Genomic DNA, 17,919 nt, shown 5'->3' on the forward strand with positions numbered 1-17,919 from the left:
TTTAACAAACATATTTTAATGAACCACTTGCCTCATAAAATTTACATCGTAAATAGAAATTTACGAACAGAGAGTAGATCTTTATGTTACTTAAAAATAATACATATATATATATACACATATATATATTAAAAAAAAAGAAAACCAAAATACTTCACCTGTCCAGGCAATCTCGTCCATTTAAATTGCTCTTTCTTCTCCTCAGGAAGAGCTTCATTTGTTTTTTTAGATCCCTCATTCTGTAGCTCACAGAATGTTGTACTACCTTGCTCCTGCTGAACAGCCATCATAGAACGGGAAGAAGGATCAACCTTCAGGTAAATAAGATAAAATGTAAGGAAAAAAAATACTTTTCAAAATGAACACTGTGATGTTTGAAAAAACTTAAACGTGCTTTTCACATAAAATGAAATGCATCTCAAATTTTTTCCAATTGAAAAATAAATAGATCGGAAAAAAGCCTTACATATGCATTTAATGTAACCAAGAAGTTAGAAAGTTACCGCAAAGTTGTCTCAATCAGATCATACTAAAGCTTTTTTCAAAGAATTAATACTTTTCCGTTTCAGTAACTATCTTGCTTTGTAAAAATTAGTAATGCTTTAGCACCTGGTAAAGATGTTGCACAAAAGAACTATTTGGGCATGTAAATGGTTCCAGTGACATTATTTTTTTGCATTCAAATCAAAGACTCTGCTAAAGTACTGAAATACATTCATGATACCAGAAGACATTACTAACTTTGTGTATACAACAAACTGTGTGCCACTGTTGCCAAGACAGAACAGGATTGATAACATTTTTTATTTTATTGGTATCTGAAGCATGGTATGCTTTCCAATATCCTTCAAGTTTGCTAACTAAACATCAGTAGAGATTTAAGGAAAGCTTTAACACGTAGGAAACGGAACGCTCTCAAATAGCGTAGCAGCAGCCTAGCTGACAGGCAGAAAGGCCACTGAGCACTGGCAGCCCACTTTTACCTAAAGTCTTTTTGGAAAAATCAGGCAGAATTAACCTTTCTGATTGTTTTATTTCAGACTGACAGTATCTAGTTGTCCACTGTAGCATTAATTTCAGTTTTACTGACTAACAAGCGCTGCCTACTATCCAAGCAGAAACCAGTTCAGTTGTCCACACATAAGTGCCTGCTTCCATGGAAGGTAGTCTGACCTACAAACCCGTGCGGGAGACAGAGAAGACTTCTGCCCTTCAGGAGAGGCAGCAGGAGACTAGACAGCATCTTTAAAAGGTAGCTGTATACTAGCTATCCCATATTATCTACATAAATATAGTTGTTGTATACACACATATACATACACACATACATAGAGTCTAGACTTACTAGCATCTACAGAAGAATCATATTTATATATATTTAACTTACATGCTCTGGCAGTTTTATGCCTCTTATGGTTACATATAAAGTTGATGGGTAGCGATTTCTAGGACATTTTGCCCACCACTCATAAACCTCAACAACATTTGTACTGGTCCTTGGAGGTCTCGCAGGTGGATAATACAACTGGAGGCGCAGTTTTCCATCAATATTTAGAACTCCATTTGCACCTACCAGCTGAAAGGATGATTAAAAGAGGGAAAAAATGTAGGAAATTAATAAAAGTCATTTATTATTACTAAAATAAAACAACTACAGCCTCAATTCTAAAACACACTTCCCACTGGGGCAATTTACTATTCCTAAAAGTGGTAATGAAGTAGGTGTGCGTTAAATATCCATCCCCATGAATAAACCACTAAGATGAAAGCTCCAAACACAGCCTATTTTGGAAACATATTTCATATCCACCGATTCAATGTTATCATCTTTTATTTTCCTTTCTTTTAATCAAAACTTCCTGGAATCACCAAAATCCCAGGGGACTGTCAATCCTGTTAAGACCATCTTTCAATCTACCTCCTCCTCCACATTATTTTGAATGCTGCAGCAAAGGTCCCTGAATCAAAGGCTTCTATTCAGATACAGCAAAGCAGCAGACTTTCTAACTCGAGAGGAAACAGAGTTCTATTAAGTTAATGGACTTAGAAGAGTGAATTGCTATTACATTTTTAAAATTATATTATAGATTGAAAGAAGATAAAATTAGTGCTTATGCTTCCTTATTCTTTGTATACCTATTGACATTAACAGCAACCATTGTTTATTTGGATGTTTCTGCTTTGACTGACACAGGCAAAAAGATAACACAAAAACTGATGCAACAGTAATGAACAACAAGCCATTATTTTATTTGTATTCGTGAATTGGAAATTCATCCCTCTATTCACGTGTAGGCCGTGTTGAACGCCCAGATGCGCAATTCCCATCAATATACACCCAGAGAGAGGATTCTCATTCCCTGACTCGTGCAGATTCATCTTGACTGGAAATAAGGAGTGCTTCTGTCAGTGAGGATCTGCAGACCCCTCTCCTTCCTGAAAGCTCACAGCCAGCCTCTCCGGTATGTCCCCTGCTTTGGACTGGCCAGTGGTTGTCAAATTCTGCTATCCATGGGGCAGGTACAAACAACCCACCCTCGGGCAAGTTAAAGCAAGTAATATCTCGTGCCAGACGATTTGCCTTGGGGAGCTGACATCCAAGGCTCTCCTAAAAGGGGGAAAAGGTTCATGATGTGCAGGTTAAGCTGCCTGTATCGCATTGCTGGATCATTTCAAACTCTGCAACTGGAAATGACAGGCCTTTTATAATTAGGCCAGGGAATCTTTTCAGAGACTGGTTAACTAAAAATGCTGCTAGAATACCAAATATCTGAGCTACAGATATCAGGAAGGGTAAGAGCAGGACAGAATACACAGCCAAGCAGGCCAGGATTTGCTTTCCATGTGTGTTGCCTGGAAAAATCCTTTCCTCCCCCACTCCTCCCATTTAATACAGTTTGCTTCTATAGATAACATAAAAAAATCACAAAAGTGTTTATAATTTTTGTTTCTTTATTTTAATATTCACAGTACCTTTAGAAATGCCCAACAGATTTTTCGGAAACCACATTCCTGAATTCGTACTTCAGAGTTGGCTCTTAGTTCACTCATACTTAGAAAATCAAGGATCTGCAAGCAATAATGGGAATATAAATATATTTCTAATTAACATATAACTTAATGATCATAAAAAATACCACTTAAAATATTCTAGATGTGATTCATTAAGCAGATTAAGATTGCAGCTCTAGCCAATTACAAAAGCAATAGTCTTTCTATGAAAGGACATAACTAGAAATTATGTTGCATTCATTGCTTATAACCTATTAACAAATAAGCAATTCTTAAAAAAAAAAAAAAAAGCTTCCCACTTAATCCTTAAAAAAGGGAAAAAGTTGCTAGAATAGACAGACATCATTCACTGATTTCATATGCAAATTTCAAAAATCCTTTACAGTTCACCAAAAACAGCTATATATTTACCTAACTAAGAAAAGGCAAAGAGTTACTTTTCCTTTCCTAACTTCATCAATTATGAACAAATTCTTTTGATTTTTCTGGCCTGTAACAGGAATTGTCTGATATTTACCCACTCCTGGAAGTCTATATGGTATACAAAAATTTGGAATCATGAAATCTCCAAATCTACATTTCAAAAACCACACCAACGTGAAATAACAGGCTTTCAGTGTAGCTATACTTTTGGTTCTGACATTAATATTATTTCCAGGAAGATTCTTCCACACAACCATAATTACTTTTGTGCTAAGCAACCATGAACTAATCTGAATTCTACAAATGTGTTCATTTATGAGTATCACAGAATGTAAAGAAACACCCAGCAATACTGTACATACAATGTATTTGACATATGAATAACATGGAATGAAAACCTATTTACTGTACTATGCTTTCATTTTTATGTTAACGCTAGAGAATCTCTCTTGCATACATTCTTATAAATATTGAAATACTTAAAGCTCAAAAGCATGTTGAAAACCTTACAATTTTTCCTATAAACACGAATTTATTTGGAGTTGAAGTAATAATTGCTGTGCAGAAGTCTACAATGTTAATGGAATACAATATAAAAGTTTGGTCACTGCTACAAGAGAAAAGAGGTGTTGCTACAGGCAAGCTCCAGCTTAGAGCAGCTGATACGTAGGTACTTCTTGTATTTCAAAAACTTGAAATAAGTAAGTTGCAACCTTTCTGTGTGCTGCTGTTGCTCTGGAATAATACTAGCAGTCTTTCCCAGAAGTTTCTCAACTGAGTCAATTAGAATAGTCCATCCTCCTTACTATCGCCGAAACAATTCATAATAGTTTTCTTAACTCATAAATAATGGTATTATCTAACAGCAGTATCATTTCTGGTACTTTCCACAGAGAGCTTTATTTTAAGGCTATGTTGTTAATCCAATATAACTGAAAAAGAAAATCCAGTCAGTAAAACATATTCTGTTGAAGAAGCATAGCCAGAAAATGATAACATGCAAAAATCTCATGTAAAATATTTAATCCTTACCTCAAAGAACAGGATTACCCTAGGGCTTTCTTCAGTATTTTGAATAAAATAACTAAAACACTCATTAAATATGACTTGCTCCTCCCACTCCGGAAGCGTTGATCTAAACTGTTTGAAGTCATACGGCTGTGTCATAATAGGAAGAATGTGCTCTATTCCCTCTTGTTCGTAGTAAGACGAAACTTTCCTCTTGCTGTTTGAAAATTTCCAAACAGTGACATTTGTTATAATGCCTCAAAAAAAAAAAAAAGCCTCAAACAAAACAGTATCCCAATTACCGAAAACAAACATGCAAGATGTATTCACTGATTTGATACAAAATGTAAGGCAATTGACCATGCATGTAGAAAAAAGAAAGGCTCAAGTAAAAATTCTAACAATTAAGTTACTGTATCTATATTTCTGCATAATGATCCTGGTAGAATCTAGTATGCAAGGATATCTAGTTTTCAGAATAAATGACAATTAAAATAAATAAGAGAAATGATTAGAAATATGGACAACTTAACTTCATTTCAGCATTCTAAATGTGCAAAGAAAGGCAAATGCTATCTATGCCACATGGCCACATTAATTTTTCCTCTTTATTCTCATCTTGGCTTCTAAGTATTTTGACATTTGGGATTTTTTTCTGTCTGGAAAGAAGACAGAATGAAGCAGGCTGCAAAAGTGTGGACCTTGACAGCAATTCTGCAATAAAGAGCATTTATAAGGGCCAAAAAGAAAAAAGGACTATCACTCTAGTTTTCTCTTAGATATGCATCATCGGAGGTGTAGAACCTAGTGAATGACCTTGCAAGCTTAACATTTGGCACTATTTTTATATTCATATTTCATTTTCTAGGGATGAATCAACATATTTTAAGAAACACAACAGAATCAGTTTATTTAAAAAAAAAACTCACCTGTGATTCTTCTTGACATATAAGCCAGTTCTCTGGTCAACAATATGGATTTTAACCATAGGATGAGATATGAGGAGATCTGTTTTAAGTCGATCGGTTCGATGGATATAAACTCCCAAAACGCGATCATCATCAAAACCAAATTTAGATTGATTTGAAATTTCCGAACTGCTCATTTCTTCTGCATTTTCTGCAGCAATTTCTGTGTTTTCTTCTAGAATAAGGAGCAAAGTAAATAGAGGCTACTATGTTCTGTTGCTGACAGTTAAAAGTATTTAACTGCATTAAAGTATTTGAAGCATTTTATACATGAGTATGCATTAATCCATACAATGTATTTCTACTGACTTTTGTTTTAATTTAAATCTCAAGCTATTTCCCTTGACTGATAAAGGCTCTTCTCCACCATGCTGAATTAAAATCCAGCTAGTTCAATATCTTCTTACAGACAGTAGCCTGTAGTACTACTGTAGTAGTAACAGTTTTTTAAGGAAAATGCAAGAAACGAGGTATGGATCAACTTATATTTTCTCTAATGCATCTTCCCTGAACCTACACCAAACATTTAAGAACTTCCTTAAACAGATATTACAGCACACCACTATCCAAATTGTTATCAATAGACATATCCTTCATTACTTTGTGTCACCTCCTTTTTTGAACCCATTTCTTTTGGCTTTCATACCATTTTGAGGAAAAAACTACAAAATTTGACTACGTGTTGCAGGAAAAAATATTTTTATGTCTGAATTGAGCACCAAGTTAAAACAGTGGTTATATACCTTCTATAATATATAGCAACTAAAAATGTAGAAAAAACAAAAGCACAATCAGAATAGGCATCTAAGCACTATGCTGTAAACTGGCATTTATTAAGCATAAGATACATTATGCCACTCCCAATTTTAAACTATTTATCAATTTCAAAATTATTTCTGGTAAATGAATTCTCCTGACTGACAAGTATATCACGAAAAGTAAATCAAATTGACTTCCTTACCAATTTACCTCAGCGCAAAAATTTTGTGCTTTTGGGAAGCACAAAGACACAATCAAGTAAGCAAAACATAAATAACTTCAACAGCAATCTCAGTTATATATGTGTTACTACTACATTAAAATGTCTTAGAAACAAAATGAAGGAGAAAAGTCTTGCATAACAAAACACACCATTCTAACATTTTGATGGCGAACCTTTTTGAGTTTTCCTTTTAACTTTCTTTGCTTTTGTTTTTTGTTTTTCCAAGCCTCCCTGCAGTTTCTGCTCTTCTGATGTAAGTTGTCTTTGCAGTGACTGATTTTCATTATCATCTTCTGCTGGGTATTGCTGTAGCTCTGAGAGGGACATTGCACTGCAATGTAGTAAGATTACTATCAGCAATTACTTTCTACTACAAACATGGATACTATAACTCATTTCCATTACTAATCCATGTGAAACTTCCTCTTTACTTCTCCAGCTCATCACCCAGGAATCTTCAAAATGCAACCACCCACTTTTCACTTCTTTCCCCACCTTTTTTCCCATTAATTTATTTAAGTTTAAAAGAATTTTTAATTAAAGTTAAATATGAATCTTGGCAGCATTCTGAACTAGTATTAGGCAGTAGTATTTTTTCCACAATAGAATCATCCAGTTAGTTTGTTGCTTAGAAAATATGTACAATTTATCAGAGAACGTGTGCCTGTCTTAAAAACAATATTAAACACTCTGCTAAAGACTTTAACTCATGTTGATTACTGTTTATCACTGTACCTTGTTTCAGCTTCACATAAGACTGGTGTTTCTTTCTTCTTTTTCTTCTTTTTGTCTGCTTCATCGTTCAATACAACTTTATGGCTTTGAACAGTGGAGGTAAATTCAGACATCTGTTCTTTAAGTTTCATTCTTATTTTCTTTTTAATTGCATTTGCCTCATCCTCAGCTACATGCATCTGATAGGCTTGAATTAGCTCTTCTTCCTCCTTTAGTTCAGTTACATTTCTCACTTCAGTCGAGGAATTTTTAATCTTTCTATCACCTTGTTGATGAGGTACATCTGTTTGTGATTTACTTTTTGTTTTCTTCTTTGGAATATCATTAGTGTTTTTTTCAAAACTCTCCAAATTAACTTCATATAAATTTTCCTCCTCATTAAATTGTTCTTGTAACAGTGATTTCTTTTTCTTCTTGATAAACTTTGGCTGCTTGTTCTCTTCAACACTAACAACATCATTGTTTATTTTCTCTGCAACTGAGGCTTTCTCTCTCAGTCTATTTTTTGTAAACTGGGAACTCTTTTCTTCAGGATTATACGTGTTGTTTATAATTACTTCATCATTCCCACTTCCTTTAGCTAGATCAACATTACTGCTAAAGGTGTCAAGCTATAAATAAAAATAGAAAACATTCTTGATACTAAAAATATATTCTAAGGATAAACACCGTACTGCTAATGTTATTTCTTTAAACTTTATATGAAGTAAAATAAAATTAAACATTTATTATTTTCTTATTGAAAATTAGCAAGTGACAGATTGAAAAGCAACAGATATTTCATACTGGGAAAAAAAAGGTACTTGGACACTCCATCCTGATTACTGCCTTGCTGTTAACTATATATATATATATGTATGTATGTATGTACGTACATCCAATAAGAACACAAATCTACTCCTTAAAGATATGCCAACGTTTCATACTATGGAAGACTTGGAAATAACATAAAGTACCAAAATAAATATTTACATCCATTTTAAATGCAAGTTAGAGGCAGACTCCAGGTTCAGGTATTTGGACTCTACTGAAAATTGGTTGCCAAAGTTTGACACTGAAATATTACTAAAAACTGCTAAAATAAAATTTATATATATTGCCTTTAAGGCATTTTCTAAAAAATAAAAAATACACTATTCTTAGTAGACTGACAAAAAAATCAATTGAAAGCCCACCTATTAAAAAAAAAAAAAAAAGGTAATTCATATGAGTTAGTACATTTGTCTTCTGCCCATTTTTGGTGTTTCTTTCAAGAAAAAAAAATGTAAACTTTCCTCCCTCCTTATAGGTTTGTTTCTCCAAGTACCACAATGTCTAAACAACATTAAAAAAAAAAAAAAAAACCCTAAGACTGGAGTCTGGAAAGAGCTTGACACACGGATCTCTGCTATTCCACAGGTTAGGTCACCTCGGTTTACTTACTCTGTTGTCTTAAACTCTCTGGAGCGTTGAGATGAAAGGCCGTAAGAGAAAGGCCTTAAAACATTAAGAATGCGAATAAAAACAAATATACTCAGAAAAAAAAATGTCTACATTCAATCATTTCTTCGTCAAAATCTTTTTCCTTCCTCAATAAACATGTCTTCCCAATCTACCTGAGATCCTTCTACCAGTTCAAGAGATGTGTTAAAAATGCGAAGAAGTAAAGACTCTTTTTACACCTTTTTACAAACACTGCACAAGGAGACCATCATAGCCATTTCTTGCATAAATAGCATACACAGAATGTAAAAATCATGCTTCTAGATTAACTCTGATATGCAAGAATCATTTCCTCAAAGAAAATTAGCTGTTGCAAAGTCCTGCTCAAAATATTTACTGACACTTACTACATACTTATAAACACATTCATCCACAAATACCCAACATGAATAATAGCAGCCTATACTTAGTTAAAGTAAATTTATTTTTAGCAAAAAAAAATCCTAATAATAAAATAAAACACTATCACAAAATGCAGCAAATACCAAAGGAAAAAAAGAAAATTTGCAAGAATTTTCAAGTCAGGAGATAGACTTATTAATGGTACCCTCATCACGCACAAAACTCCAAACTGTCATCTAAGGTCTTATGAAGAAAGGGAAACAGTGGATTTAGTGAGGTAGGAAGAAAAAAGCTTCAAATGGATAAACCCATGGATAAAATCCTGCCTCTAAACTAAACCTTAGCTATCAATCTGCCACCATTCAACTGTGGAATCTGGCCAGGCTGCAATCTAGGAAAGACTTTCTTGTCTTTTTACCCGGTAGAAAATATCAGTGACATTTTCTTGCTTAAAAATAAACAAAATCTCTTTTCTAATATGAAATTTAGACAGAAATGAGCTAAATTATTCTAATGTTGACTTTGGACATGTTAAATCATTGCCTAGTTCGAAGCTAATCTTGTAATAGGAGGTAAAGTTGTGAAAAGAATACACTGCTGTCTTTGGAAGGGATATTAACAATTTCTCTTTCTGACTGCACCCCACTGCTTGGGCTTTGTTTGTTCAGAAGGAAAAGCTCATTTCAGCCATGCTTTTGAGTCAGGACAGACAGGATAGAGTTCGCACATTTTCAAGGTGTGTGAAACACTACAGAGACTGAATTATATGAACTGACCAAACTGAAACAGAATCAGCAGGACACCATCACCTCCTTCCATGCCCAACATTTATTTATGACTAAGAAATGCTTAAGCACTTAAGTACTTGCTTAAGCTTTTACAGAAATTTCTACCCAAATGTAAAAGCCCACATGGAAAATATCAACCTTAGACATTACAATTTTGCCAGACTTTTAATTAAATATTCCAAATGGGAAGCATCAGATTTGAATGCACACAGTTTCTAAGTTCTTGGGTTTTTAATGTTTTAATTGTAACAAATCTACAGCTACAACAAAATTGTAAAAGTTAGGCCTCCATAGTGGTTAATGCAGATTCCAAAACAATTCTTCAAGTGTGTGTGCATCATTAACTTTCGATTCAGTTCGCCATGACTTTATATGAGAGCCTCTTCTGGAAAGGAGTGGAAGCCAATTTTAAAACCAAAGTAATCTTCAGATGTTTGAGTCATATACAATGGATATGAACATACAATTACGTGTTCAAAGACATTTACATCATCCTTACAAGATATAGATTAAAAACTCATGTTTCAACAAAGAAATAAATCTAACTATGGAGGAATTTACCCCTGTACTTACATATATGCCAGCAAGGCAACAACAACAAAAAAAGCTGTATTTTGGACATTATGTTGTATATTGAAAGACATACAAAATTAAAAGAAAATATATTCATGCAAATATCAACTCAGAATTCTTTAGGTCAAGCTGAAACTATGTACAACACTGAGCAGTATTTTGCAACTATGCAAAATACAGTTGTATGTAATAAAAAATGTTAATTTCTGATGTTATAGAAAATATAACTCTGTATCTTAAGCAAATATTAGATAACAAAATGCATATTCTCTTCCAATATCTTGTATGGATGCAACAAAGAAAAGATTGAAAGCATAAATCCTAACAAGAGGAAAATAGAAAAGCACATTTGTCAAGTAATCTTTCTAATCTCAAACATTATGAATCCCTATTAGGGATCTGATTAAATATTTATTTTTGTGCTCAAGAGAAAGATGAACTGTACTTTAGGTCATATCTGAGGCTCTCTTAATCTGGGATAAAGCACTAAGAGAAACCATCTAATGATAAAGTCAGATTGATACAATTACACCTAACCTGCAAGTTAATACACTGCAGACCAAACCTTTGGAACAACTCTTCAGACAGCTGTATTGCCTAAGTACACATGTAATCACAATGGGACCACAAAAATTAGCACATGTGGAATAATGCTGATTACTGGGATCAAAATGAAAAAAAAAGAAGTTTCAAATGTTGTTTAATAAAGTTGGTAAATTCTTGTTCTCATCCCGGTAACTTTAGAAAATGTAATAAAGATCATGGTTGTCTCTAATATTAATTGCTATAAATTCTCATCAGCTGTCAGTTCACACATGTATTGCACATAAGTATCTGTACTACAGGGATGTATCTGTACTACACAGATACATTACTTAATCTCAAAACTAAAGAATATTATGTCCAAAAAGCCCATCACTTGCAGTCCCAGTGAAGTCCATAATGAATTTGGAAGCCCTAAAACATTTCTGAAAAACTTGAATGAAACAATAAAAGGTACTGACAGACTTAATAAGCACATACCTGCACATTTCACTTACTCTTTACTAACATTATACTGTAACTCTGGCATACCTCCAAAATACTAGAACATGTTTTTATTGCACAAAAAAGTAAAAATCACACTGACAATAAATGGTACATGTACACAAATACTTTCTACTTTATTTTTGTAAATGTTCACAGAAATATATTTTCCTGAGCATTTCCAAACATGCTATGATTTCCAAAACGTTTCCAAACAAAACTCGGATGTGTTCAAACTCACCACAATGTCCTCCTGAGAGTTAAACTTCTTTTTCTTTGATTTCTTTTTCTCTGTTAGGCCGGCATGACTTCTGAAAATTTCTTCAAAACGAACTTTGGTTTTTGCCTTTGCCTCACTTTCAACTGTAAAAAGACTAGACTGTAGTTGACCTGCTCAGTAATCGCTACTGCTAAAACGGTGACTAATCATGCTTTAAAATTGAAATATATGACAATTACTTTATTAGGAAAAAAAATACTAAGAAATTCATTTTGAACTCACTTAAGAATTTTCACTGACAATGTAAGAAAGCTTCGGGAGAATAACTCAACAACAACACTGTGCAAAGCCACCATGCAAGTACTGCTGCTGGGGGTGACAGGCTCCAGGCTAGCAAAGGCACCGCTGGTTCTTACTGGAGCAGAGAGGGGCAGCGGCAGCTCCCCAGGACGGGGCATTAACAGGCAGGAGCGCCCACGGACCTGACCTTAGCCGGAGCCGAGGCGCTGCCTTTCAGCAGATCACGATGATGCCATGAGCTCCAAGCCAAGGCTTCAAGCGGGAAGCGCTCTGGCTCCTCCCTTGAGGCGTGCTCGCCTGGAGCCAAAGCTGGGAAAACATAATTTTGTATATCCCTAAAAATGGCTCCTGAATCTTCAGCTATTACATGTTCATCATTGGAAGCAAAATTCCTCCTCCTCATTCCATCCCCTCAAAAAACCAAACACACTGAAAAATAGCTATGAGCACTGTCTCAAAACTAAGCCAATGAAACATTACAAATTTATAGTCAGAAGTAATTCCTATCATTTGCATCTAGCCCTGATTATAATATACGTAATAGAAATCAAACACAAAATAATCTTACCTGCTGGCATTTTCAGTTCTGAATTAATAGTGGCTCAACACACTATTCGCTTCTTCCTCTGAATTCATCATCCTATTTAAAGCAATTAACACCTTTAATCAACAAACTGGTCCTTAGACTTGATCCTATAAATTTAAGGCATGCTAATTTAACATAAAGAATGAGAGAGATGGGTCTTCAATCAGGTATACAATACAAACAGTATAAAAATAAATATTTTCTTAATATGAGAAACAATACAACACAGCACTGTGAAGTAACTATAATGCATACCTATTCCAAGTGTGGAAATAGTTTTATAGCCAAACAATAAATAAAACATACAACAAAAAACAAACACTAAAAAAAACAAAAACAGGCAAACTAATTTTTCAGATATTTTTGCTTACAAACATTTTTCCAAAGGCTTTATTTATCTTATCTCTTATTCTCCTCTGTAATATGTACAGATTTACCAAATTCACCAGCCAGTCATCTGCACTGATTCAGCAGGAGAATTTATCTATCAAGTCCTATAATAGAACTGATATTTCAAGCATATTTCCAGGCTGGAATTACGTAACGTTTGACACTGTGCATTAAAGCAACTAGAACTCATGTAAATACAGCCCATCAATCAACAAGGGTAAGAACAAGGGTGTTTGATCTGTATAATCTTATCTTAAAATAGATCAGATTTAATCTTACAAGTTCAGCAATCACAGTAACCCAATCTGAATAAATTCAATTATCATTGGGGTGTATCTGTTAAATGATGTTTTTGCATGATCAATTTCCTTTTTTTAAAAAAAATAGCTAATATAAGGCAATGTTTCCAGAAATGATAAAAATACATACTTCAGAACAGTGGCATATTCCAGCCATCAATATCCAGGAAAACAAAACCATGGAGCCAAAGCTTCCAAGAATTTAAGAGATACCTTTCTAACACATCCAATCTGCAGTCCTCTAATCTTTCATCTTTATTTGTTTTTCCAAATCATCAAGCTGCTGCTGTCTTTATAATAACTATATTTAGATATACATAATAGAGGTGCTTTCTATGTCAAACACAGCACAAAGCACATGATTCAGGAAAACTTCTTTCATTAACTACTACTGAATTAAAAAAAAAATCAAGATGACACTACAGAGAAGTAGAATGTACATATTTTGTTCAGTGCTATATGACACCAAGTGACAAATCCCCTATCCAATTAGGGTCATTACAGAATGTGATTCTGTCTCAGAAAATAGATGGAATATAATGGCACACTTCTGAATTTTAATGAAATAAACCCCACATTTTTCCACTATTGCAAAAAGCAAATGTAATCAAGTGACTAGAAACAAATGGGATCAGACTTTTAGATGAAATCAGTCATCACCATGGGATACCTTGGGTTTTAATCGTTTCTCATTAAGTATTTGTAGATATCACTGCTTCATGAGAAAGGTTTAAATAAAAATTATACAGCAAAATAACACTCAAGAACCTGGCTCTACTTATTAATGATGGATGTGATAACAAAGAGAAGTCCATTTGTATTCATGAAAATGAAGTATTTTATTCAAGAACGCTGACAGTCAGGATCACTTAAAAGCCTTACTACTACATAAATACCCACGAATCAGCTTAGCAAAAATATTAACCAGAGGCACTGCTGCTTTCTGGCTGTTTAAACGTGCCTGAACAACCTTGTGCCCACACTTTTTTTAAATGACATTTAAAGCAGTCGATACCATCTACCCACGTGAGTTGTGCAACAGCAACATACCAGAAAACTTTAGTTTCTGAGTAATCTTTTTTTTTTTTTTTCTCCAGAACTCTCGGGAAATTTGCCGGCCAGGAGGCTGAGTTAAAACCGGTCCTGCCGCGGTGGCACAACACAACTATGGATTCCGCTCTCCTATAACGCCGACCACAGCTATAAAAGCGGGGTCCCCGCCGGGGATCACGCTGGGATGCCTGTTTCCCGAGGCGGTTATTTATTCCCTCTGTGCGGGATGGAATAACGGGGACTAGCAGAGGCGCCGGCCCAGCTCCCCGCCCCCGCCGGCGGCCGTTGCAGCGCGCGCGCCAACGGCCGCGGTGCGCGCTCCAACGGCCGCCGGCCCCGGCGCGAGCCCCCCGCCCCCGGGAGGAGGGCGGGAGCGGCGGCGGGAGGCGTGTCGCAGCCCGCCCGCCTCCGCGGCAGGACCCCGGCCCGGCGCGACCGCCCCGCGAGGGCATCACTCACTCCGGCCTCACGTCGCCTCCCCGCTCAGCGCCGTTGCCGCGGCCCGGCGGTTGCTGCGGCCGCCGCATCTCCCCCCGCCGCTGGTCTCGCCCTCATGCCGGCACCCCCCCCCGCTACTTCCTCCCTCCCCCGCGCGGCGACTCGCGGTTGGTTTTGCCGAAAACAACCGTGAGGTACCAAGGAAACAGCGCGCGTGCGCGCAGCGGGGCGGAACTGAGGAGCCGCCGCAGCTTGTGTTTCACGGCGGGTCGGTTTAGGTGGGACACCCCCTCCCTACCTCCTTCGTGGCGGCAGGGGGCGCCGGCTGCTGGGCAGCGGTGCGCATGCGCAGTGCGTCGCCGCCGGCTGCGGGGCGCGCCTGCGCAGTAGGAGCAGGCGGGGGGGGGGGAGTGCTCCTGCGCATGCGCGGGAGCAACTGGCGGCGTTGCTTCCTGAGTGTTTTACTGATAGAGGCGAGCCTTAGAGATGCTTTTAAGTTGTAATCTGTGCCAGAAAAAGTCATTCGTGTGTGTGTGTGTGTGTGTTCATGCTAACAACGAAAGTTACTTTAGAAGAAACTAGAAGACTACGTCTTTGGCTCATATCCTGTCTCCAGTGCAAGTGAGAAGACAGATACTCCAGAAACTTTGTGCGATTTAACTGCTAATTTAAATGGTGTTTTGTTCTCTGTGAATAATACCAATATATATATTTTTAATGTCTAAGTTACTTCAACAGTATGACACTGGAGGCCTCATTGTTTAGCTGCTGAAATCAATGCAGTCTTGCATCTATGTGACCATGCCTACTCATAAACTAAATCAGGCCAAAATAGTTCACTTTTAGGTGGCCATGTGGCGTTTGTACAACCTAGAGGTGAGTTAGTGTGTGATACGCATTGTGGCATTCGCCTTTTCCAGGGATGCAGCTCTCGGAATTCTCTCCAAGCTTGCACCAGAAAAATGCACATGCTACCGATTCAAAACTACGAGTAGTTAGATAGTGCTTTCCATTTAAAGTTGTGCTTCTTGTAAGAATCAGGATTGAGGTAAAATGAGTATTTTTTGTGGTTCACAGCACTTGGATGAGGTTTGGTGGCGACCATAAAAATCACTTTCAGGGTGAATATGGTTATAATTAACGGAAGGGGCTAGAGTTATTGTCAGATCTTCTGGCAGCAAGACTGAAGCACATGTTCTTTTGTGTGCATATTGAAAGGTAAGATCACACAAGTCGCACAGAGCTTGAATGAAAACTGGGCCTGGCAGAGTCAATGTTTCTTTGAGTAATAGGCAGAAGGAAACACTTAAGTTCTTAGCAGCTAAGTTACCCAAAACAGATACAGGGTATTCTATGATAAACAAGGAACATAAGTCTATGTTAAGTAGTGCCTTGGTTCTGGCATGGTTAAAACACAAATTCAAAGCTACAATAAGCTAGGATTTGACATGCTGATCTAAGATTTTTTTCTATGTGCGTCCTATAGTCCTTCCTATACACTTAGCATAGAATTACAACACAATTGCTGGAATTAATCAGTTCTTAACTTGCTAATAACATGATCATTGCATCTCAGAATGTTTCAATGGGTATTCCAGAGTCAGTAGCACATACTTTCTCTGTTGCATTTCCTGACAGTGGAATGTTTTGGAAATGCTACTACTCACTATTGCAGAGGCATAGGAGTGATGTCAGGAAAGTCCAATCTGCAAACTTTGACCACACAAAAAGTAACAGAACAAGTTATGTTTTTGCTTTGTTGCTCTGTGGAAAACACCAAAGGAAAAAAAGCATATTCTGAAAAAAATATGTACCATGCACAAAAACATATGTAAATGTGCTAGCCCTGCTCTTCCGCAAAGAGAAAAACTTCTGAAAACTTCTTGGAAAACTACTGAAAAAAGATATAGCAGCAATATGGATGCATAGATTTGTATTCTTTCTTCAGTAAATTGAACAGCCTGTGCTGCATGTGTTAACCTGATTTTTCTGATGGAGCTTGTATGCAGAAGACTTCCAATTACATACCTTGAATTTGTTATGTGTGGGAACCAGAAAGGAACCTGCACAATATTGACGTGTTGTAATGTACAGTTAGAGATTGCCAGAAAGCTTGCAAATATCATATGTATTGTGAAAATCCTGCCGGAGTTCCAGAATGATGACACCTGACTTTAACATGGTAAAATCTGTCACTTTCAGGGAAGAACCTCTAGATGTCACTCACATGTAAAGAATGGATGTAAAAAACAGGGTTTAGAGCTGGGCAGTTAACAAAACTCTAAAGACAATGACATTTTGAAAGATTTTTAAGAGGTTTCCATAGTGGATTATTTTGTCTTTGGTATAGCTAAATCTCTGCTGTTTTTTTTTTTCATGTTTTCAATATAAGTATGTAATAATTTTTGATTTTTAAGCAAGATGTCTGCCAAACTATTAATGTCAAGCTGCAGGGTGCTTGCCACAGGATGGCAGTGTTACAGCATATGTCATGAAATCTAATTTGTCTCAAGTGTTTTGGCTATTGGAGCTAAAATTTCCTGTGACTAAGTGCAGCATTTTTGCTTTTGAACTTTTCAAATTGGCACTGTACCCCTTGAACAGTTAATGAATCTTTGCTCAACAGTTTGCATGCATCTTAATAGTTTTCTTATGCTGCCTAATACCTACCTGGTATGCTTGAATTAAGGCTCATGTTGAGAGCTCTCCTGAACTGTTTCCTTATTGTTTCCTATGATTAATAGACAATTAGTGTCTTATTTGTAGATTACTTGCTGCAATCTTTTCTTAGGTAAGTACTTTAATCTTTTAAGTGTAATTGCTGATTTGTTTCATCTGATATCTTTTCTTTCTTTAAAGCCTTTTGGTTTTTTAGCAGGCCAGTTTGGGGATTGTAGTTGTTAGTCCTTTGATAGCTTCTCTTTTATCTGCACTATTCCTGTCAGCAATAGTTGCCTTTTTTTTTTTTTAACTTGGAAAATAGCTTTTTGTTGCAAATCTCCTGCTGAGACAACATGAACTCACTCATCTTCATTGCAATTTTGCAAACCATATTTATCAAAAACACTACTGTCATCCACACTTTAAATTTTTATCAAAGCCATAAAAATGTTTCATCCTTTTGTTATTGGCAGTGGGAGAACAGAACTGTGGATTTATACTCACCAAGTAGATTCTAGGTAGACTTGTGTGGAGTAGTTGACTGTGTCACTGGTGGCCAATACATATGAAGGAACTGTTTTTTTTGTAGAGGTCAACTTGGGTGTGGACATGGCTAAATACCAGTCACAGGTA

At 36.3% G+C, this 17,919-nt stretch overlaps 1 protein-coding gene across 2 annotated transcripts in view; it reads right to left on the reverse strand.

Moving 5' to 3' along the window:
• The window catches only part of AHI1 (Abelson helper integration site 1), an 82,761-nt gene extending 67,872 nt beyond the window's left edge, over window positions 1-14,889 (reverse strand). The window contains exons 1-10 of one of the 2 annotated variants that reach the window (XM_088529858.1): window positions 14,824-14,889; window positions 12,428-12,499; window positions 11,581-11,702; window positions 7,129-7,739; window positions 6,567-6,724; window positions 5,373-5,586; window positions 4,468-4,660; window positions 2,974-3,069; window positions 1,388-1,576; window positions 159-311 (exon numbers count right to left, since the gene is read on the reverse strand). In XM_088529858.1, the coding sequence (XP_088385984.1) occupies window positions 159-311; window positions 1,388-1,576; window positions 2,974-3,069; window positions 4,468-4,660; window positions 5,373-5,586; window positions 6,567-6,724; window positions 7,129-7,739; window positions 11,581-11,702; window positions 12,428-12,437 (1,746 nt within the window). In that variant the 5' untranslated portion in view covers window positions 12,438-12,499; window positions 14,824-14,889. Of the gene's footprint in view, window positions 1-158; window positions 312-1,387; window positions 1,577-2,973; window positions 3,070-4,467; window positions 4,661-5,372; window positions 5,587-6,566; window positions 6,725-7,128; window positions 7,740-11,580; window positions 11,703-12,427; window positions 12,500-14,646; window positions 14,742-14,823 lie in introns of those variants that run through there. The other variant, XM_088529857.1, reaches the window with a different exon arrangement.
• Between the last annotated feature and the right edge of the window lie 3,030 nt (window positions 14,890-17,919).

The sequence above is a fragment of the Tinamus guttatus genome, unplaced genomic scaffold (genome assembly GCF_059628265.1).
Source record: "Tinamus guttatus ecotype Peru unplaced genomic scaffold, ASM5962826v1 Tinamus_guttatus_pri_ptg000351l, whole genome shotgun sequence".
NCBI lineage: Eukaryota > Metazoa > Chordata > Aves > Tinamiformes > Tinamidae > Tinamus > Tinamus guttatus.